The sequence below is a fragment of the Capra hircus genome, chromosome 19, assembly GCF_001704415.2.
Source record: "Capra hircus breed San Clemente chromosome 19, ASM170441v1, whole genome shotgun sequence".
NCBI lineage: Eukaryota > Metazoa > Chordata > Mammalia > Artiodactyla > Bovidae > Capra > Capra hircus.
In genome coordinates, this window is record NC_030826.1 from 39,737,732 (window position 1) to 39,759,470 (window position 21,739).

General features: G+C 54.3%; 2 protein-coding genes across 8 annotated transcripts; one reads left to right on the top strand and one right to left on the bottom strand.

The window, feature by feature from the left end:
• Window positions 243-1,656, bottom strand: MIEN1 (migration and invasion enhancer 1). The gene is made up of 4 exons (XM_005693754.3): window positions 1,507-1,656; window positions 1,305-1,402; window positions 794-870; window positions 243-706 (listed from the first exon to the last, which is right to left on the bottom strand). Exons 1-4 carry the CDS (start codon window positions 1,593-1,595, stop codon window positions 623-625), a joined length of 348 nt encoding a protein of 115 aa, XP_005693811.1. The 5' UTR covers window positions 1,596-1,656; the 3' UTR covers window positions 243-622.
• On the top strand, window positions 6,976-15,711 carry GRB7 (growth factor receptor bound protein 7). 7 transcript variants are annotated; one of them, XM_013972231.2, is made up of 15 exons: window positions 6,978-7,171; window positions 9,986-11,651; window positions 11,758-11,908; window positions 12,090-12,246; window positions 12,341-12,462; window positions 12,554-12,631; window positions 12,893-13,030; window positions 13,369-13,479; window positions 13,623-13,721; window positions 14,016-14,096; window positions 14,202-14,318; window positions 14,500-14,560; window positions 14,689-14,776; window positions 14,880-14,973; window positions 15,172-15,711. In XM_013972231.2, exons 2-15 carry the CDS (start codon window positions 11,500-11,502, stop codon window positions 15,316-15,318), a joined length of 1,596 nt encoding a protein of 531 aa, XP_013827685.1. In that variant the 5' UTR covers window positions 6,978-7,171; window positions 9,986-11,499; the 3' UTR covers window positions 15,319-15,711. The 7 variants fall into 7 exon arrangements, with proteins under 7 accessions (XP_017920502.1, XP_013827682.1, XP_013827684.1 ...); XM_005693755.3 differs by having other exon boundaries at window positions 11,495-11,651; window positions 12,341-12,468; XM_005693757.3 differs by having other exon boundaries at window positions 11,495-11,651.

Consider the following 21,739-nt stretch of genomic DNA (forward strand, 5'->3'; position numbering starts at 1 on the left):
TCGACTCATTTTTCTTGCCTTGGCAAGGAAATCCCTGAATTAAGAGTAGCTAGGGACAGGGAATCGTGCAGTCCATGGGGTCGCAAAGAGTCGGACATGACTTAGTGACTAAACAAATCCAGAAAAAACCCACCCACCCAGCCAGCACAGTCACGTTGGTGGCACAAAGGTTGGGCTGGCCTCTGTCCCCCTTTCCTCCCTCCCCACAGTCCCAAACTGAACAAAAGACACACACTAGTGGGCACAGGAGTTTGCAGTGCCACTTTATTGCCAATAGCTTACATTGCCTGGGGCTAGTGGAAAATAAATTAGAACTATGGTAACATCTGACAGGTATGGCTAAGCTGGAGAGGGGAGCAGGTTTTTGTGGGCACTGATCTTAGGGAAGGGGTGTAAGGTGGCTGTGGAAATGTCCATGGAGAGCATCTCTTCCACCCCTAAGACCACAGAACCATCTCCTCCCTCCTGGTGCCCACCAAAGGGGCAAAGTGGAGGCCAGGGTCTCTTAGCTGCCAGGAGCTCAGTGAGGTGAGACAGGCAGTGGGGAGCCCTCAGCAGGATCAAAGTGGGGCAACCAAGGCTTGGATCCCAGAAGAGAGCAGGAACCGAGAATCACATCCAGTCACAGGATGACACAAGGGGGGCGGCTGTTGGTGATCTTTTCGAGGGGTTCTCCGTTACTGGCTCTTCGGATAGCCTCAATGAGCTAGAGGGCAGAGATGTGGAATGGGATGATGTGTCCCTTGGAGGGGCAAGCTGAACTAGGGTTATTCCCGGTATTGCAAGTACTCACATCTTTCTCATAAGGAAAGCCCCCATTCTCCAGCTTGGAGAACACCAGCTGTCCATTGATTTCAATCTCAAAGGCCCCTAGTATTAAATAAATGTATGAATGAACTGTATGCTGAGCACAGGCAAAAGGCAGGAAGTTCTACAAAAGGGGGCCTTCCACACTCCTTAGACTTCATACAAGCTCCCTCAGCCACATTAGAGATTCTTCAAGCCATTTCCTAGCCTAGGGTCAAGCCAATGAAACTGAAGGGAGGCATCACCCGTGTGCCCTTCCTTTGAACTCCTGGTATCTCAATGAAAGTTTCCCTTCCCTCCAACACTTCGGTCTCACCCGTTTCTCCCAGTAGGCTTCAAATGTGACTCCCCTCACCTATGGAAGGGGACTCAAGCGGGCTGGACATTTTACTATGTGCCAGGTACTGCTGGACACTATAAAGCAGCCAATGCCAGAGCTAGACAGTGATGGAGCTGGGATTTAGAACACTGACTCAGCAGGTGTTCCGCAGCCTCACCTGTGCCCCCCAGGCGCGACTCGATCTCGATGCCTGGATACTGCTCCTTCACGGCACTCGCCAGCTCCAGGTAGGTCGCTTCGAAGCCGCAGGGTTCGCTGGGGAGAAGATACCGGAGGTCCGGTTGGGTTTCGGAAAAGGTACCTCCGGTGGACCCACCCTCGTCCGGCCCGGATCCCCGTCACTGGCAGGGGCCGCTCACCAGTACTCAACCACAATGCGGACCCCATGGCCCGGTTCGGTCTCCCCGGGAGGGGGCGCTACGGCCGTCGTCCCCGTATCCCCGCTCATTGCTGCCAGCTCCCTACAGCCGCTGCTTCCGGGTGTGACGCGACGCCGCGGGCACGTGATGGGGCGGGGCCGCGCGTGACGTCGGGTCGCCCCCTGCAGGCGGCTGCTACTGCGTTCTGACCGTGTTACCTACCAGCTGGAGAGCTTGGGCTGGGCGGATCGGCCTAGACCACCTTTCCGGGCCCGAGTTCTCGGAGCGCCGGTCTGGCCCCACATCTAGTGTCCGCTGGACTTCACGGTCTTATTTAATCTAATGACATATCTTAGACTGCAGAGGGCCCGGGGTTGACTGATGATATAGAATAGTTGCCGTTTCTCCTGTCTTGCTGATGGCATTCTAAAGCATTCCACAGTTACACACTCAGGTACTTCTTACTCTTAAGCGCTAAACTGCAGGCACAGCCTGGGTAGTTTCCGTGTGTCTCATGCCTTCAGAAACCTTTAGGCTTTAAGGCTTCTATTCCGCAGGCTCTGTGCGGCCGTCACGTGGACCCAGTTCCTCCACCTCCCCGTCCCATCCTACCCCGCCACCGAGCTGGCTTTTTTATTCCCGCTCTGCAGCTCTAGAAACGGAGACTGTCTCCTTGCCTCTTCTTTCCCTGGGGCCCCACCAAAGGATCCTCTCAGGTCACCCACTGTAGCATCCCTTTAAAACATTCATTACTAAACGATTCAGTGACTTACGGAGTTGTGAAGCCATCTCCACACATTTCCACCGACATAAAAAAAAGTCCCACCTGCATATTTTCAATCTTTCCAGCTACCTGCTCCAGCCCTAAGCAACCACGGATGTGCTTTCTATCAATTTGCCTTTCCTGGATGTTTCATATAAATGAAATACTATGTAGTCTTTTGCTTCTGACTTCTTGCACTCCTTTTAAAGTTTTTGAGGTTCATCTATGTTATAGCATGTACTAGTGGTTGCCTGGAAAATCCCATGGATGGAGGAGCCTGGTAGGCTGCAGTCCATGGGGTCGCTAAGAGTCGGACGCGACTGAGCATCTTCACTTTCACGCATTGGAGAAGGAAATGGCAGCCCACTCCAGTGTTCTTGCCTGGAGAATCCCAGGGACGGGGGAGCCTGGTGGGCTGCCGTCTATGGGGCTGCATAGAGTCGGACACGACTGAAGCGACTTAGCAGCAGCAGCGGTTTCTTTTTGTTTCGGAGAAATATCCCAGTGTATGGATGAAATGTTTTGTTTATTCAATACCAGTTGATGGATATTTGAGTTTCCAGTTTGGGGGTATTTTGAATAATGCTGCCATGAATGTTTGTGTGTCTTTGTATGTGCATGTGTTCTTACTTCTTGTGGGTAGGTTCCTACCAGTAGAATTGCTAGGTCGTGTGGAAAGTTTATGTTTAGCTTAAGAAATGGCCAAAATGTTTTTCAAAGTGGCTGTACCATTTTACATTCCTACTAGCAATATATGATGATTTGTTTCCCTATATCCTTGTCAACACTTGCTGTCTGTCTCTTTCATTATAGCCATCCTGATGGGAGTGAGGAGGTTTTAATTTGCATTTCTCTAATGGTCTTGAGCACCTTTTCATGTGCTTATGAGCCATTCATATATCTTAATTTGGAAAAAAACGTCTATTCAAATCTTTTGCCCACTTCTAATTGGGTTGTTTGTCTCTTTAGTGTTGATTTGTAGGAGTTCCTTATATACTGTTGACCCTTGTACAACACAGGTTTGAACTGTGTGGGTCTACTTACATGTGGATTTTTTTCGGTAAATACATAGTACCACACAATACAAGTTTGTGTCAATCTGAAGGTGAAAACCAGATGGGGGGCTGACTGTAAAGTTATATTCAGATTTTCAACTGCTCTGGGTCATTGGTACCTCTAAGCCCTGCATTGTTCAATGATCAACTGTATTCTGGATACAAAGTTCCTAAATAAATGTATGACTTGTAATGATTTTCCTCCAGTCTTCCACAAGTATTTTAATTTAATTTTCGAAGTGCAAAATTTTAAAATTTTGGCAAAGTATAGTTTATCAACTTTTTATTTTGTCATCTGTGCTCTTGCTGTCTCATTTGCATCTGAGGTCTCTGCCTAACCCAAGGTAGAAAGATTTTCTCCCATAACTTCTTCTAGAAGTTTTATAGTTTTAGCTCTTGTAAATCCATGATCTATTCTGAGTTAATATTTGTAAATTGTGTAAGGTGAAGGTGAGGGTGAAGTCGCTCAGTTGTGTCCGACTCTTTGTGACCCCGTGGATGGTAACCTACTAGGCTTCTCGGTCCATGGGATTCTCCAGGCAAGAATACTGGAGTGGATTGCCATTTCCTTCTCTAGGGGATCTTCCCAACCCAGGGATCGAACCCAGGTCTCCCGCATTGGAGGCAGATGCTTTAACCTCAGCGCCACCAGGGAAGCCCTGGTGTAAGGGAGGATCTAAATTCATCTTTTGCCATGTGGCTATTCAATTTGTCCCAGAACCATTTATCAAAAAGACTATTCTTTCGCTCGCTGAATTGTCTTGGCACCTTTGTCGAAAATCAATTAACCCGTAGGTCCAGTGGTTAAGACTTCGTCTTCCAGTGTAGAGGGTTCAGGTTCGATCCCTGGTTGGGGAACTAAGATCCCACATGTCTCACAAACAAAAAACCAGAACATAAAACAGGAGCAATATTGTAACAAATTCAATAAAGACTTTAAAAATGATCCACATGAAAAAAAAGTTAAAATGTTTTAAAAAAATCAATTGTAAGGATTTTTACTTGGACTCTTGAAGCTGTCCTATTGATATATACTACTGCTACTACTAAGTCTCTTCAGTCATGTCCGACTCTGTGCGACCCCACAGATGGCAGCCCACCAGGCTCCCCTGTCCCTGGGATTCTCCAGGCAAGAACACTGGAGTGGGTTGCCATTTCCTTCTCCATATTGATATATAAATCTATTCTTTTTTATTGTTGTTTCTTTTTTTAATAGATTTAGATATAACATACACAGTAATACACATGCTCTGGAGTGTACCTTTCTGTCAGTCCTGACACACACCGTTGTACTTCTACCACCAGGACCAAGATACACAACAACTCCATTACCTCCTCACAAGCTTCTCTGCTGTCAACCGCTCTCCTCCTCAACTCCAGATCTGTTTTCTGTCCTTAGCATTCTGCCGCCTCTAGAAAGTCATATAAATGGACTCCTATAGCACTGAGCCCTCTTGAGTCTGGTTTCTCTTTCCAACTTATCCTGTCCTTCAACATCCAGAGTGATTTTTCCAAAATATAAATCTGCCCACTCCTTTGGGCCTCTACTTAAGCTCAGATGGACCCTGTAGGGTCTGGCCTCTGCCCATAGTTCCTGCTGGTCTGGACAGACAGGATGGATGGCTCTTAAACCTGGTTTACAGAACAACCACCTGAGGGCTTGTCAATACCATACATTCCTGGGTCTTGTCCCCAGAGACCAAGTTTCAGTAGTTGGGGAGGGGCCCAGGGATCTGTTTCTTTGTTGTTGTTTGCTTGGTTTTTTAAAGTTGTATTTTATTTATTTTTGGTTGTGCTGGGTCTTTGTTGGCGCTTGGGCTTTCCTCCACTTGCGATTCCCAGGCTTCTCATTGCCATGGCTTCTCCTGTTGTGGATCACAGGCTCTAGGCAGGCTGGCTCAGTAGTTGCCCAACGGCATGTGGAATTTTCCTGGACCGGGGATCGAAGCTGTGTCCCCTGCATTGGCAGGAGGAGTCTTACCCACTGGACCACCAGGGAAACTCAGGGATCTGTGTTTTTACACAAGCCTAGGCAGATTTGGAGGCCACACTTTGAGGGACACAGTTGAGTACAAAGCCTTTCCCCACACCTCTCACACGTGCTCAGCCACACCTGTGGGCTCCTCTCCTTCCTTCTCCACCCTGCTCTGCCTCTGCATGCTCTGTCCCCTTTTGTCAAGGGTTTTGGCACTTGTTTCATCATCATGAAAGGTGCTCCCCCTTCGCATCCACCAATCCAAATCCTCCAATCCAGACAACTTCCCCTCTGCTCAACTGTCACTTCCAAGGAGAAGTCTTCCCTAACTCCCTGTGTGTTTTCCCAGTATAGCTGTCTCCCGTCATCTCTTATTATTTGTGTGATCCTTTGATTTCTTTTTATTTTGACTGCCGCTGGGTCTTCGTTGCTTTGCTTGGGCTTTTCTCTGGTTGCAGCAAGCTGGGGCTACCCTCCAGTTGTGGTAGCTTCTCTTGTTGTGGAGCACTGGCTCCAGGCTTGCGGGCTTCAGTAGTTGCGGCACAGGGGCTTAGTTGCTCCACGGCATGTGGGATCTTCCCAGACCAGGGATTGAACTGGTGTCCCCTGCATTGTAAGGTGGATTCTTAATAACTGGACCACCAGGGAAGCCCTGGTTCTTTGATTAACATCAGTCTCCCCGATTGGGCTGCATGAAGATAATGGTGGGATCTGTTTTGTTGCTCACTGTAATCCCCAGTGCCAAGCATGCGGTTGGCATATAGTAGGTACTTAACAAATATTAGCTGAGTGAATGAAGAATTGATTGAGTGAATTGTCTACCATGTTTTTCACATGATATCCAGTGGCCCAGGTGACCTTGCCTCTTTCCCCACTTCTTCACTTAGTCCAGTCTGGTTTTTTCAAGGAAAACTGAGTTTGGAGAAAGTTGAGCATCCAGTCACTCCTCCAGGTCCCCCAGGGCAGATCTCTTATCACCCCTATGAACTGTTTGTTTACTGAACTGTCACCCACTTGTGGGACGCGGCTGGTGCCTTTGATCTCAGTCTCCTAGGCCCTCTCTCCAACCTTGTGTTTGCCTACTGCTGAAGGCCAGGGCTAAGGGGAGTCCCCTGGCACCTGGCCAGAGGTTTCCCCAAACGACTTCTGCCACTGGGAGACCTTGCCTAACCCCTTCGATTTCAGAAGGAAAACCTGAGACTGTGGACTTTGCTTAGAAGGGAGGGTATATGCTGGGTGCCCTTGAGGGGCCAGGGTGCAGCCTGGGTGGTCAGACTGTGGCTGGAGGTCAAGGGGCAGGCCGTGTTGCTGGACATCCTTCTGGCTGGCTTCCCTCTTTCATAGAGTGCCCTTTGCCCCAAGGGGTAAGACCCTAAGCAGCAGATAGGCCCCCTAAATTGGGCAATGAACAGACCAGGTTTGGGAAGGGGCGTGGGGAAGAGTGGGCGAGTCCCTTTTCTCTGATCTTCCAGGTCCCTGCTCCTCCCTCCCAGGTCATGAGGACTCTAGATCTTCGCTTTAGGGGCTGTACAGTTTGACTGTTTCTCCCCTGGCACCTGCTACAGAAAGACAAAAACAATCCCAGCCAGGGTAGAGTGTCAGGGAGTCCCCGCCCCTCCTCCGGTGCTTCCTCCTCCCATGCCCCTCCCTCAGGCCCCGCCCCCACCTGCCCAAGATAATTTGTTTCCTTGGGTCAGAAGCCTGGACAACAGAGCTCAACCTCCCCCGACTCCTACGTTCAAAGTCGGGACACTGTCCTACACCTGTAGAGAAGAGGGAGGGGGTTTGAGATCAAGCCCAGGTACCTGAGGTTCCTAGACAGCGCCGGACTTCGGACCCTGTGTCCTGCTACTCCAGCTGGGGCTCCTCCAGGTAAGGGCACCGAGATTGGTTGCAGACGACAATCTGCTCCCACTCCCAGCCGCACCAGGGCCCCAGGCTGTGCCAGTCTCAGGGCCAGGAGCTGACTGGATGGCTGCCCAGGTGGGCAGGACAGGAGGCCGCCCGGCTCCCCCTCCCTTTCCCCCTTCAGTGATGTCAGGCCAAGGGCGGGGGACGGGGGTGAGGGGGGGACAGGTAGTTAAGAGCTTGGCATCTCCCTTCCTAAATCGGTGGCCCCAGCCAGGTGTGCCAACACCCAGGGTCCAGGTAAGGACCAGAGCGCGGCACTTCGTCTTGGGGGCGGGGAGCACCAGTAGATCCCGGAGAAAGATGTGGAGATCTTTGGAGAATATGGAGAAAGATGCGGCCTCCTGCTGTGTTTTCCTGGAGGCCTCACTTTCTCTTTTCCTCCAGCCTCCCATCCTGCCCCCTCCTCACTATCTGCCCTCGGTCTTTCCCTGTTCTCACTCCCTGTTCTCTCCATTCCTTCGTCCCTCTCCACCCCGCCCCCCAACAGCCCCAAACACACACTCCAACCTGCTGATGGGGTCAGGGAAGCAGGAATCCAGATTCTTTCCTCCCTGAGAGGGGCGGATTTCCCGCTGAAACTAGCCCCTCCCCACGTCCCCAGAAAGAGAGCTGGGAGGGGTGTCCCAAGGCCGAGGGGGCAGCCCCAAGTGTCTCCAGGCTCCGTCTGCTTTGACCCCAGTTTGAGTTTCCCCAAGTCTTTATTAAAGACAGATGTCTCTGTGGGGGTAGTGGGGCACCCTCCAACTTGGAGGGCAGTAAAGGAGACAGGTTCTCTGAATTGCATCCTTACTCAGTAACACAGGCTTCCCTGGTAGATCAGCTGGTAAAGAATCTGTCTGCAATGCAGGAGACCCCAGTTCAATTCCATTCCTGGGTTGGGAAGATCCCCTGGAGGAGGGCATGGCAATCCACTCCAGTATTCTTGCCTGGAGGATCCCCATGGACAGAGGAGCTTGGCGAGCTACAGTCCTTGGGGTCGCAAAGAGTCGGTCACGACTGAGCAACTGAACTGAACTGAGCGACTCAGCACAGCCCTCCGGTGGGAAGGTAGGGGGTGGGACAGGCCCCGGGGAGGGGGGTCCCTTCTGGCTTCAGAAAGAAGTGGTCTAGGTAGGCTGAAGGGATAGATGCTGGGGGTCTGCAGCGCAGTAGGGCCTGGGGAGAGTGGGTGCGCTGTGCGGATGGGGGAGGGGGGCAGATTGCCTTGTCCGTCTGAACAGTCTTGGGGAAGACTCATCCCAGTCGGGGTCTCCCTGGCATGCTGGGGATGGAGAATACTCCTGCCTGCCCTTGCCAGGCCTTCCAACCCCACTGCGCCTCGAGAATGCCCCCTCTTGGTCCGCCTGTCCTGGACTCTGCTCTCCCCTCTCCACCCCCCGCTATCCTGCTGGGGGGGCCCCCGTGAAGGCAAGCAGCCTGTAATGATTAACTCCACAGACACTCTAGCATTCTTCCCGAATTAAACTTTAAAAGAGCTGCCCCCCTCATTCCCATTGGATGTTTTTCCCCTAGTGAGGGAGAGGGCAGGGCCGCAGGGTCCGGGGGCCCTCCCCCAGCTCCAGGTCAGCTAGGGGTTTCCCGCCTCCTCACCTGAGCCCTCACCCTAAGCGCTCCCCCACAGGTAAAGCCTTCCTCCTAACTAAATCCCGATGCGGGCGGGGCGTGGGGTTCCTGGGCCTGGCGGGGGCCTTCCCGCCACCTCCAGGCCCCAGCTCCAGCCCCTCCCCACCCCACCCCACCCGGTACCGAAGGTGGCCTTGTTTTCTACCGGCCCGGCCTTCTACCCCGAGCCCTGCCACCCGCCCTCGGGGCCAGCCAGGTGGGGCAAGATTCAGGAAGTAAACAAGGAGGCTGGAGGCGGGAGGGCTGGAAGGAGGGTGGGGCCCAAGCCACGGGGGCGGGGAAGTCGCAGAAGGGAGTCGCAGTACTAAGGGGACAGATTGATGTGGGGGTCGATTTCTTCAATATAACCTTCCCAGGGCCCCAGTTGGAAAGTTTCAGGTCTCTTGGGGGTGGTGGAGGGGGCTGCCCAGGGGAGACAGCTAGGATCGGTTTCTCTCACCTCTCCTCTCTTCGGTCCTGACTCCCCAGTCCTGTCCTGCCTTAGAGGGGTCTGGAGAGCTAGGTGATGGGATCTGAAGGCTAAACCCATCCAGAGTCAGCCTTCCCGCCCCCCACAGAGGCCAGACTCTAGTCTGATTCAAATCTACCCTCTCCCCTTCCAAACGCTGCCCAGATTCCCCTTCCCTCTGGGATGGGAGAGGATCCAGGCCTCCTGGTCTCAGACCACGCCACTGTTGGTCTCTGGCTTCCTGGAGCGGGTGGTTCCTGCAGCCCTTCCCCTAGTCCCCCCTGGGATGAAGTGAGCAGGGCTGTTTGCCAGAGGTTAGACGGGGGTGGGAGTGGGGGCCTTGTGTTTTGGTGTTGACGTGCTGGTGTCTCTTGGTGTTCCATGGTGGGTGGATCTTTCCCTTCCTGGCAGGACCCCCAGCCTCGTCGCTGGCTCTCCCTCCTGGCCTTCCCCTGTCTGCCTGTCTGTGTCTGTCTTCCTGTGTATCTTGACTTTCCACTCCTGCTGCTGAGTATGCCTTTGATCAGAACGCCCAGGAGAGTATATGAATTAAAAGGACCCTCATTTCCCAGGGATGATGAGGATGAGACCCTCCCAGGCCAGCCGAGTCCTGGATGCTAAGGGTGGGCAGCAGCAGCAGAATGCAAGTCTGGGGGGCTCTGGACAGGAGAAGGAGCACTGCATGTTTCTTTGGGTTACTTTAGGTACCCCAGGGGCACCCCTGTGAGGTCAGCTCCACTCCAGATGGGCTTCTGAATCCCGGCCAGGCTTTTCTTCTCTCCTGCCTGGGTGAGGGGGCTCCTGGGCTGGGTGGTGGCTACCTGGGGCCCTTTGCAGGTTGCACCTGGACCTGGACTGGAGGTAGGCCAAAGGTGGGGAGGAGGAGATGATGTCAGAGGAGCCTCAGCCTCCCCCCCACCACCCACATCTTCCTCCTCCCCAATCCTGTTCTTGTGGGGGGGGGGGGGGAGTGGAGGGGATGGGTAGAGGCAGGGTTGTTTGTGTTTCTCCTAAGCCAGGAAGTAGTGGAGATGAGTCAAGGGTGAATGGAGAGCTCCAGGCAGTGTGTCCCGCCCCACCCTGACTCACCTGTCCCCCAAATCTCCTCTTGTCCTCACTTAAAGGTTGGGGACCTGCCTCATCCCAGGTGCGGGGAAGGGGGGCAGATCTTGGGTGCCTTAGGCAAGCTAACAGCGCTGGCCCAGTATCTGGAGCACAGGCAGGGGACAGAACTGCTGGTCCCAGGTCCTCCCAGATCTCAGCCCAGCCTAAAGGGTCTTGGTTCCTGAGAAGGAGGGGCTTGCGATGCCTCCACCTGCTGGTGGCCATCCTTGCCCCATCTCTTCTATCCTTGTCCTGGATGCCGTGTAGTGCCTGTGGGCAATAAAACATGGGTAAGACCCTGGCCTTGCCTGGGATGGCTGGGCATCTTCAGACCAGTGGGTGAATAAGACAGGTGCGGAGGCCCCAGCACAGGGCCCAGAGGGAGCCCTTCAGTCTGAATGTGGAAAATCCAGGAAGGCTTCTCAGAGGAGGTGGCTCTGGCGTTGAGGCCTCAAGAAAGTTGGGGAGGGGGAGGGGTCTAACGAAGGCACACAAGGTTTGGGGGCCGCTGGGGTGCAGGCCCCAGACTCGCCTTCTCCTTCCCACTGCAGCTGAGCTCGCCTCCTGTCCTCCTGGTTCCTGTCCTTCCCCACCTCCTTCTCTCCTTCTGTGCATCACTCAGCGCTTGAGCAGGCGTTGCCACAACAGGCTCTGGCAACAAAGCGCTGGGAAAACCTGGGGCAGAGCCCAGAGGAGTGAGTGCCCCACGCTGGGAAGTGCAAGGGTGACACTGAGCCCGGCTGTGTGGGGGTCAGGGAGTCCCTCGCTGCTGCCTGGCCTGTGGTGAGGGACCCTCACCGCTCTTCCCCTGGGCAACCTGGGGTAAGGAAGAGCACTGGACTGGGAGTCCAAACGCTGAGCTCTGCTCCCTGTCTCACCTGTGATGAGGCAGGAGTGCTTCTTTTTCAGGGCTCAGAGTCCCTTTTTGTAACAGGGACTCAACGCTGCCCTTCCCCAGAGGCTCCAGGGAACTCCAGTTAGTGGGGGATCGAGGAGGGGCCGGATAAACTCTGAGGGGCACCCGACAGAAGGGTGAAGGAGGTCTGGGTCCCCTTGGCCCCTCTCCCCAGGACAAGGGCACAAGAGCAGCTGTTCCTCTTCTCCCTCAGAGGTCATGGAGCTGGGTCTGTCTCCACTTCATCTCAGCAGCTCCCCAGAAGACCTGTACCTGGCCTCTGGGACCCCTCCTGGGACTCCTCCACCTCTCAATGCTCCTCTGTCTGGGGAGGTGAAGAGGTCCCAGCCTCTGCCCATTCCAACCAGCAGGTAAAGTGGGGTGTCGGCTGACGGAGGGAGGCTGGGGGGAGCGGTCAGCACTAGGGTAATGCACAGAAGCTTACTAGCAACTCCTCACCTCCATCTCCCGCCCCAGGAAACTTCTTCGAGAGGAGGAGCTACAGTCAACCTCTCTGCCCTCCATCCCCAACCCCTTCCCCGAGCTCTGCAGTCCTTCACAGAGCCCCATTCTTGGGGGGTCCTCCAGTGCAAGGGGGCTGCTCCCTCGAGACACGAGCTGCCCCCATGTGAGTTTCCCTGGGAAAGAGAAGGCAGGGAGCATGGGGTGCTGGGGGATGGGGCAGATACAGTGTCGCCTTGGCTGGGTGGAGGGGACTTGGTCAAGGATCCCAGAGGGTAGAGCAGAGGGGGATGGGAGAGAACCACCCTTTGCCCTTGCCCGCCTCACCGGCCATTCCTGGGGTGCAGGTCATAAAGGTGTACAGTGAAGATGGGACCTGCCGCTCGGTGGAGGTGGCGGCAGGGGCCACGGCTCGCTATGTGTGCGAGATGCTGGTGCAGCGATCTCACTCCCTGAGTGACGAGAACTGGGGGCTGGTGGAGTGCCACCCCTACCTAGCACTGGGTAAGTTGGGGCGCAGGGGACTGCCTAGCCTGGGAGGCAGTGCTTCACACCTGACTGGCCTGCCCTGACCCCTGCTTTTTGCCCTTGACCCCAGAGCGGGCCTTGGAGGATCATGAGTCAGTGGCAGAAGTGCAGGCTGCCTGGCCCATTGGTGGAGACAGCCGCATCGTCTTCCGGAAGAACTTTGCCAAATACGAGCTGTTCAAGAGCACTCCAGTGAGTGTGCGTAACAGGGGGGTCTGGGCCCGGACACCCCACCCCCCACCCGGATCCTCAGTCCCTGACTCCTGGCTCCTTTTGCCCCCAGCACTCCCTATTCCCAGAAAAGATGGTCTCTAGCTGTCTGGATGCACACACGGGCATGTCCCATGAGGACGTCATCCAGGTGAGGGCCCACTCCCATTTCATGGCCTTGACTCCCCAGGATCGCCCAGGGCTTCTTGGCCCTGAAGCTCGTGCCATCCCTCTATGGGGTGGAAAGCCCAGCACCGCCCTAAGCATCAGTTTCTTCCTCTGTTAAATGACAGTAAATGTAAACCCCTGCCACCGAGGCAGGTGCTAGGAAGGCCTCTGTGTGTGTGTGTGTGTGTGTGTGTGTGTGTGTGTGTGGCCACCTCGAGGCCTCACCCTGCTCTCCTATCCTCAGAACTTCCTGAATGCAGGCAGCTTCCCAGAGATCCAGGGCTTCCTGCAGCTCCGGGGGTCAGGGCGCAAGCTTTGGAAACGTTTTTTTTGCTTCCTGCGCCGCTCTGGCCTGTATTACTCCACCAAGGGCACTTCCAAGGTGAGGTCTTAAGGGTGACAGCCCCGGCCCCTCGGAGACCCCATCCCTGGTGCTTCTAGGAGCTGCCCCTTCTCTGTGGGAACTCCTAGACCTTTCACCCTCTAGGCCCTGAGACCCTCAGCTACCCCTCTTCCCCTCCCAGCTCACCTGCCCTGGAAGGTAGCAGTGGGAGAGCCAGGTGAACTGAGTTCAAGTCCTGGCTCTGCTTCTATGTGCTGTGTGACCTGGGGCACTTCTCTGCTCCTCTCTGGGCCTGAACTGTCCCCAGCTGGTTGAGGGGGGATGCTGAGAGGGGGATAGGGTCTGCCTGTACAGTCTTGCTCACTCGTGCTGCACAGGATCCGAGGCACCTGCAGTGCGTAGCAGATGTGAACGAGTCCAATGTGTATGTGGTGACCCAGGGCCGCAAGCTCTACGGGATGCCCACAGACTTTGGCTTCTGTATCAAGGTGAGGATCCTACCTGGGGCTTCTGAGCTGCTTCTGGGACCCCCAGACTCCTCTCCTTGCACCCTGCCCTGCCCCATGGAGATAGGAGACAACATCTGGTTCTAAAGGCAGATGTGGGACCAGGCAGTTTCCTCTCCCTGCAGCCAAATAAGCTTCGAAATGGCCACAAGGGGCTTCGCCTCTTCTGCACTGAGGATGAGCAGAGCCGCTCCTGCTGGTTAGCCGCCTTCCGCCTCTTCAAGGTGAGGTCCTGGTGCTGGCTGGGGGGCTGACCTGGCTCTCGGGATCCCTGGCATGAGGGAGGAGTTATAGTTCTGCCCCCAGGAAGTCTCTGGAATGAGACGGCATCATCATAGCCTTGCTCTCTCAGAATCCTTGGTCCAAGACTGCAGTTGCAGCTCTGGCTCCAGAAAGCCCCTCAGCCAGGGGCAGGGATGTTGCCCGATTCTTGGGGAGTCCTGGTCTGGGCGGAGTGCCACAGCGGAGCCCCCAGCATCTGTGTGACCTCTGGCCTTCTTTCTCTCTCCACCTCGCAGTTTGGGGTACAGCTGTATAAGAATTACCAGCAGACACTGTGCCGCCACCTGTGCCCACCCTGTGGGGGTTCCCCACCCTCGGTGAGCGTTACAGGATGTTGTGGGAAGGGGAGGGGAGCACCCAGGCCCCATGCCAGGGATACTGAGGTCCCGTCTGACCCCTCTCCCGTCCTGTCCAACCTGCAGAGGAGTGTCTCAGACAACACTCTGGTGGCCATGGACTTCTCCGGCCATGCCGGGCGTGTCATTGAGAACCCCCGGGAAGCTCTGAGCGCCGCCCTGGAGGAGGCCCAGGCCTGGCGGGTGAGGGGGCTACACTCAGCTGCGTGTTTGTACTGCTCTCCATCTGGGCTCCCATGGAGCGGGAAGAGGAAAGCGAGGGGCGAGGGGAGGCACCCAGCTGCAGAAAGAGGCTCTCTATTCTTGAGGGGCTGGTAATGCTCCAGCTGTGCCCTGATCCCCCGTGTCTCCCACTGTTCTGCAGAAGAAGACGAACCACCGTCTCAGCCTGCCCACCCCCAGCTCGGGCACAAGCCTCAGTGCAGGTGGGTGAGAAGGCCCGGCATCCTTGGGGCGGGGGCTGGTATGGCTTCTCTGAGCATTCCTGTTGCCGGTGGCGAGAAGGAGAGTCCCCGCCCCGGAGTGACCACCCATCTGCCTCCTCTCACCCCAGCCATCCACCGCACCCAACCCTGGTTCCATGGACGCATTTCTCGCGAGGAGAGCCAGCGGCTCATTGGGCAGCAGGGCCTGGTTGATGGGTAAGGGACTAGGCTGGGCAGGGCGGCAGACCAGGGAGGAAACAGACCTGGGTCCGGGTGGTGGCCTTGTGTCCTCGGGTCACGTTGCCTTGTCTCCTGGCAGCCTGTTCCTGGTCCGAGAGAGTCAGCGGAACCCACAGGGCTTTGTGCTTTCTCTGTGCCACGTGCAGAAAGTCAAACATTACCTTATCCTGCCAGTGAGTATCCCTGCTTCCTGCCGTACAAACGCAGGACTGCCAGCAGCCCATCCTCCCCACACCGCCCCCAGGGTGCCTGGGGTCTCCCCTCTTTCCTTGCTGCTGCACAAGCAATGGGGACCTCAGCCTTGGCCCAGGAGGGCGCTCCTCCAGGCCCTCACCCCTCCCTGACTTCCCACCCCTGTGGCCACACCCCAGAGCGAGGAGGAGGGGCGCCTGTACTTCAGCATGGACGACGGCCAGACTCGCTTCACCGACCTGCTGCAGCTCGTGGAGTTCCACCAGCTGAACCGCGGCATCCTGCCCTGCCTGCTGCGCTACTGCTGCACCCGCGTGGCCCTCTGACCACTGCACGGGCCGGTCACATCTTGGCCCCCCCCAGGCTGCCCTCCTCCTCCGGAGCTGCCCACCCCGGAGCGGACTCAGAGTGGGCAGAAGGTGAGGCCAGGATCATCATGAATGGCTGGGAGCTCCCCTAATCCAGTTTTCTCCTCTGCTCCTTGCCTCCCTCAGGCAGAAGGTGCTCCCTGCTCAGTCCACCCTCAACTTCTCCTTCAGGGAAGGCACTTGTGTGGCCTTCTCCCCTTCACGGAGCTCCTGGGTGCTGCTCTGGGAAAGGACACTATGGGAGAAATGGGGGCAGCCGAGGTGGTCTTTACACCCCACATTTTGTACAGACTGAGAGGCCAGTTGATCTCTGTTTTATACTAGTGACAATAAAGATTATTTTTTGGTACACCTGTGAGTTCTGTCTGTCAAGGCCCGGCTAGCTGGGGCTGGGGGGTGATCAGGAGAGGTGAAAGTGGAAGTTGCTAGCGTGTTTGACTCTTTGCGACCCCATGGATTATAGAGTCCATGGAATTTTCCAGGCCAGAATACTGGAGTGGGTAGCCTTTCCCTTGTCCAGGGGATCTTCCCAACCCAGGGATTGAACCCAGCCCTCCCGCTTTGCAGGAGGATTCTTTACCAGCTGAGCCAGAAGGGAAGTCCAAGAATAAGCCTATCCCTTCTCCAGCGGATCTTCCTGACCCAGGCACTTATCTGGGTGCTTTGCAGGCAGATGCTTTACCAACTGAGTTATCAGGGAAGCCCACCAGGAGAGATAGGCAGTCAAACTCCTGAAAATGTGTCAGATGGATCCAGACCACGTGCAGCCAAACCTGGATGTTTTTTTCTTTCTTTAAAATATTTATTTGGCTGCACCAGGTCTTAGTTGAGGCATGTGACCTCCTTAGTTGTAATATGTGGGATCTAGTTCCCTGACCAGGGATCGAACCTGGGCCCCCTACATTAGCCACTGGACCACGAGGGAAGTCCCCAAGCCTGATGTTTCTTGAGGAGCTCTTGGTCATCAGAGAGTCTTGGTACCCAGTAGAGTCTTGGTACCACCTACTGGCTCATAGTAGGTGCCTAAGGATGGCTTGTTAAATGAATGAACAAACAGGGAACTGTCATCCAGGTGAGGCTTTCTGACGGGACTTAAAGCCATGGAGGTCACTCTAACAGGGCCTGGGAGCCGGAGATGGGTCAGACAGCATCCATGTCCTCGGCAAGTCCTGGGCTACCTGGTAGGGTAATGAGTCCTGACAAACGCACAGTCCATCACCACCAAGTCACACAGTGGCTCCATTACCTTACCTCCAGTGGGTCCCCGTGTTCAACTCCTCCCTCCTCAACCCCTCTCCCTCCCTGACCGAAGATCTGCTTTCTGTTCCTGTAGTTGGTTCCACTGTTTTCTGTGCTGTTGTTCTGTTTTCTCCAGAAAGCCATGATGGAATCCCACAGCACTCAGCCCCCTGAGTCTGGCTTCCTCTCCAATCTGTCCTTCAACATCAAGAGTGGTATTTCCAAAATAGCACTCTGCCTGCTCCCTGCCCCCTCCCTGCACGATGCCTCCACTTCAGCTCAGATAGACCCTGCAGGGTCTGGCCTCTGCCCATGCCAGTCTATGGTTTTGTCTAAGAGCTTTATAGTTTCAGCTCTTACATGATGGGAAAGCTTTATAAGAAAGGTATCAGATTGGCAACCCCTGAAATGCTGCTCAGTCTGCAGATCACAAAGAGATAGAACCTCCCTCCAGACACATGAAACTCACTGAGGCATTATTTTTGCCAAGAAATCAAGCTCCCTGCATCCAATGACGAGTTTTATAAAAAACCAGAGGAACATGTGAAATGACACATAGGGATACGATGACCAAAATCCAGACTGGGAAACTACAGAACAGATAACCCGATTTCTTCAATAACAAAAAATTACAAGAAAAGAAAAGATGGGAAATCTCTAGGTTTCAAGAAATTTAGACACTTATCAAGCAGATGTAATGTGTTGACCTATTTGATTCAAATCCAAACTAGTGAACTATAAGAAGCATTTATGAGCAATTGGGGAAACTTTGAACTCTGATGAGATATTTGATAATATTAAGGAATTATGGTTAACTTTTTAAAGAGTGATAGTGGTATTGTGGTTACGGGTTTTTTTTTTAAGTCTTTACATTTAAGAGATTCATTCTGAAGTACTTATGAGTGAAATGACGTCTCTGCTTTTTTTTAAAAAGAGTTTAAAAAAGTGTCTTATTTATTTTTAGTTTTGGCTGCACTGGGTCTTCATTGCTGTGCGCGGGCTTTCCCTAGCTGCAGTGAGTGTGGCTGCTCTAGCTTGGCGCGTGGGCTTCTTTCTGTGGCGGCTCCTCTGCTTGCAGAGCACAGGCTCCAGGGTTCGTGGGCTTCAGTAGTTGTGGCGCCCAGGCTGTTACCCCGTGGCATGTGGGATCTTTCTGAACCAGGGGTCAAACTCGAGTCTCCTGCATTGGCAGGCAGATTCTTAAACATTGGACCACCAAGGAGGTCCTCAGCTTGGTTTGGGGGGGCTTAAAAAATTATTTCTCATGATTTTCTGGCTTAACTGGATAGTTCCGCTTTGCATGATCTTGACTGGGCCACTGGAAAAGACTGGGAGACCCAAAACAGCCTCATTTACTATGGCTGGTAGTTGGTACTCATGCTGATTAGAAGTGCAGCTGAGGCTTTTCACCAAAGGTCTTTAATGCTCCTTCATTTGAATCTTGGAGAAGGCAATGGCACCCCACTCCAGTATTCCTGCCTAGCAAATCCCATGGACGGAGGAGCCTGGTAGGCTGCAGTCCATGGGGTCACTAAGAGTTGGACATGACTGAGTGACTTCACTTTTGCTTTTCACTTTCATGCATTGGAGAAGGACATGGCAACCCAATGCAGTGTTCTTGCCTGGAGAATCCCAGGGACGGGGGAGCCTGGTGGGCTGCCGTCTATGGGGTTGCACAGAGTCGGACACGACTGAAGTGACTTAGCAGCAGCAGCAGCAGCAGCAGCATTTGAATCTCCACCTAGGGTCTTTGAGCTCCTCACATTATAGCTTTCGGATTCTAAGAAAGTGCATTCTACTAGTGCTGGAGGGTCTCCTGCGGAGGAGTGGGTTGGCACTGGCAGCAGCAGTCCTGGAAGGGACCCCTTGGCCTAAGTCCTCTTCTCAACTTTGTTTTTAAAATAACCTAGAGGTTAGGGGAGAGGTTGAGTGTAGTCATGACCATGCGTTGACACTGTTTGAAGCTGGGTAATCGGCACTTGGCGATGGGCTTCCCTCATAGCTCTGTTGGTAAAGAATCCACCTGCAATGCAGAAGACCCCGGTTCAATTTCTGGGTGGGGAGGATCTGCTGGAGAAGGGATAGGCTACCCACTCCAGTATTTTGGGCTTCCCTTGAGGCTCAGCTGGTAAAGAATCTGCCTGCAATGTGAGAGACCCCGGTTCGATTCCTGGGTTGGGAAGATCCCCTGGAGAAAGGAAAGGCTACCCACTCCAGTATTCTGACCTGGAGAACTCCATGGACTGTATCCCTGGTGGCTTAGAGGGTAAAGTGTCTGCCTGCAATGCGGGGGACCTGGGTTTAATCCCTGGGTCGGGAAGAACCCCTGGAGAAGGAAATGGCAACCCACTCCAGTACTCTTGCCTGGAAAATCCCATGGACAGAGCCTGGTCAGCTACAGTCCATGGGGTCGAAAAGAGTGGGACATGACTGAGCATACATGCGATTCGGTACATGAATGCATTGGTACAATGAATTAGTACCTGTGATTCATTCTGCTTTAATTTTGTATAAGCGTCGTCTTTGCGATTGGTTGGGCATGAGGTGGGATCCCATTTTGCAGGTGAGGAAACTGACTCCTCAGAATGGCCCCAAATTACAGTGGGACAGCCAGGTCCTGGCTGTTCTGCTCCCCCACGACTGCCTGACTTCCAGGTGGAATTCCTAAACCGCCAGTAGGGGATCCTCCCCTGGAGAGCCCCTCCTCCTCTGTAGTCCTGCTGGCAAGTGGTGTTGTCCTAGGGTGACTTTGAGAAGGACCAGCCACCACAGCCAGCTTGGCAGGCCGGACTTGGCAGGCCCAGCGGCCACTTGTGACCGAAGCACCCCAACCTCGGCTAATCCTGAGGAGAGGAGAGGCTGGGGAGTCAGGCCTTTAGGACAGAGATGGGCAGACAGGCTTCATCCGTGCTCAGCCTGGAACCTGCTGGGGATTTACCCTGAAGAAAGTACTGCAGTCCAGAAATGAGAGGGGTGAAGATTTTGTTTCTTTTTAGCAAGACTTGAGGAGCCAGGGACCAGTGCACCCTGCCACCTGCCATGGTTCCCAGAACCATCTCATCAGAGGCTGCTCCTTGGGCTCAAGCTGGCTGGTACTGGCTTATGTGCTGGCCATGGATGCCCAGGACCAACTTCCAAAGTATGGGTGCGAGGGTTCCAGGCCGAGGTGAGAGTTAAAGGGTTAGAATGAGTTACTTTTTAAAAAAATTTGTTTATTTGGCTGGGTTGGGTCTTAGTTGCAGCACGCAAGATCCTTCCTTGTGGTGCGTGGCCTTTCTAGTTGTGCGCAGGCTTAATTGCTTCACAGCATGTGGGATCTTAGTTCCCCGACCAGGGATCAAACCTGTGTCCCCTGCATTGCAAGGTGGATTCTTAACCCCTGGACCACCGGAGAAGTCCCTGAATCACCTCTTAAGCACGTCCAGGTATTTAGGCTGCATAAAGATAGGACACAGTGACCTCTCCTCGCCTGAGGCACACGGCAGGAGACCAAGCCCTTCTATGTCAATCTGCTAATTGGAATATGTGAGATAGATATCATTCCCATTTTACAAATGGGAAGCTGAGGTTGAAGGAGAGTCCCCCCGCCCCCTAAGGTCATAGATACAATTAGGGACAGAGGTCAGGCTCAGCCCATCTCAGGAGTGGTGGACACAGTCCTTCCCTGCCTTGTCCTTTGTTCTCTGTCCCTATTCTTCTCAGTACTGGCCACTCTGACGGACCTGGGCTGCTGGGGGCCTTTAGAGGTAGCTGGCTCAGCCTTGAGCTGGATACTGGAAATCAGCAGCTGGACGTCCTTGGTGACTGGCTGAGATCGCTGGCTTCCTGGAGAAGCAGCAGTTGAGAGTGTGGGGGATGAGGTCCCCTCAGCTCACAGAGGGACTCAGGGCAAGATTCCCCAGCTCGAGGATGCAGCATGACCCACAGAGGCCAGACAGCAGAAGGGACTGCCAAGGAGAGCTGCCGTGCCAGATAGTGGAGGCCTGTGGTTATAAGGAAATCTGGGCTGGTGGAAGGAGGTGGAGAAAGTACAGGCTAGAGCCTCAGATAATGTCTTTTCAATATTAAGTTATTGGGTTTGATTATCTTCAAAAATGTGCTTATTAAAGAACATTTCAGAAATCAGAAAAAACCTTTAGGAAAGGAAATTCCCCATATTTCCCTCTGCTGAAGAGGATGCAGGCACTGAGAGAGGGTGATGTGGGGCCTATGCAGGGGGTTGGCCCTGAAAGGCCTGCTGCACATCATGGACACATCATAGACACCAGCTCCTGGGGCTAGTGTGGCTGCTGTGAGCTGGGCACCAAGGTCTAGAGCTGTCCTGGGTACACCTGGACCTGTGGGAGGGTGTGGCCACAGGGTGGGCCTCCCTGCCTGCTCACGTATGGAGGTCAGAGAGGGCTGGTGCCAACTTTCTGGACTCTGGGAACAGATAAGCAGGATTCTCCCTTAGGATGTTCTGGGAGGATCATCCAGACGGACAAACCTCTGGCCAGTTCATTCTCTCCCTGCTCCCCAGACACCCTGGTCGATGAGATGTAGGCAGCCTCCAAGTTCATGGGTGGAGGACCTCCCTGTGCAGGCCTAAGGGGTCAGCTTCGGCTCAGTGGCCCTGCTTGGCTCCTTCCTCTTGCTCCAGTGCCAGGCACATTGAGGAGGGAGGGAGGGACGAAAAGAGAGAGGCAGGAGAGTCCAAGGCCACTGGGAAGGATCCTTTCTTCTGAACCAGCTACATGAGCACTTTTCTAACAGTTTCTGGGAATCCAAGGGTTCCAGTAGGGGTTTGGGGGCAGGCTGGGGAGCTTTGGGGGGGAGCACTGTCTTTTTATCTGGAAGTTTGGCATCACGGTGTATTTAGAAAAAGAGTTTTCAAGACTGAACCATTGATCTGGTCTGGCAGGCAGAAAAGAGGACCCAGAGAGGTCAGAGATTGGTCCAACTCGCCCAGCAGTAGGGTGGGGTGAGGGGTGGGATGAGGGGTCAGGGGAAGAACCTCAGCTCTGGGGCTTGGGTATGAGGTGTGCAGTAGTCTCTTCCCACAGAGCTTCCAGCTGGGGTGGGGACCTGGGGGAGGAGAAGGAGGAACTGGATCTTAGGGAAGTTGGGTGTTGAAGACTGGAATCTAGGGCCTCAGGGGAGT

What these genes read in the sequence shown, in the direction of transcription:
- GRB7 (XM_018065013.1), top strand. Translation starts at nt 11,500, where the DNA reads ATGGAGCTGGGTCTGTCTCCACTTCATCTCAGCAGCTCCCCAGAAGAC. An exon ending in GAGACACGAGCTGCCCCCAT is followed by an intron (nt 11,909 to 12,089) that starts GTGAGTTTCCCT and finishes CCTGGGGTGCAG; the next exon opens with GTCATAAAGGTGTACAGTGA. An exon ending in ACTTTGGCTTCTGTATCAAG is followed by an intron (nt 13,480 to 13,622) that starts GTGAGGATCCTA and finishes CTCTCCCTGCAG; the next exon opens with CCAAATAAGCTTCGAAATGG.
- MIEN1 (XM_005693754.3), bottom strand. Translation starts at nt 1,595, where the DNA reads ATGAGCGGGGATACGGGGACGACGGCCGTAGCGCCCCCTCCCGGGGAG. An exon ending in GTCGCGCCTGGGGGGCACAG is followed by an intron (nt 871 to 1,304) that starts GTGAGGCTGCGG and finishes ATTTAATACTAG; the next exon opens with GGGCCTTTGAGATTGAAATC. An exon ending in GCTTTCCTTATGAGAAAGAT is followed by an intron (nt 707 to 793) that starts GTGAGTACTTGC and finishes TCTGCCCTCTAG; the next exon opens with CTCATTGAGGCTATCCGAAG.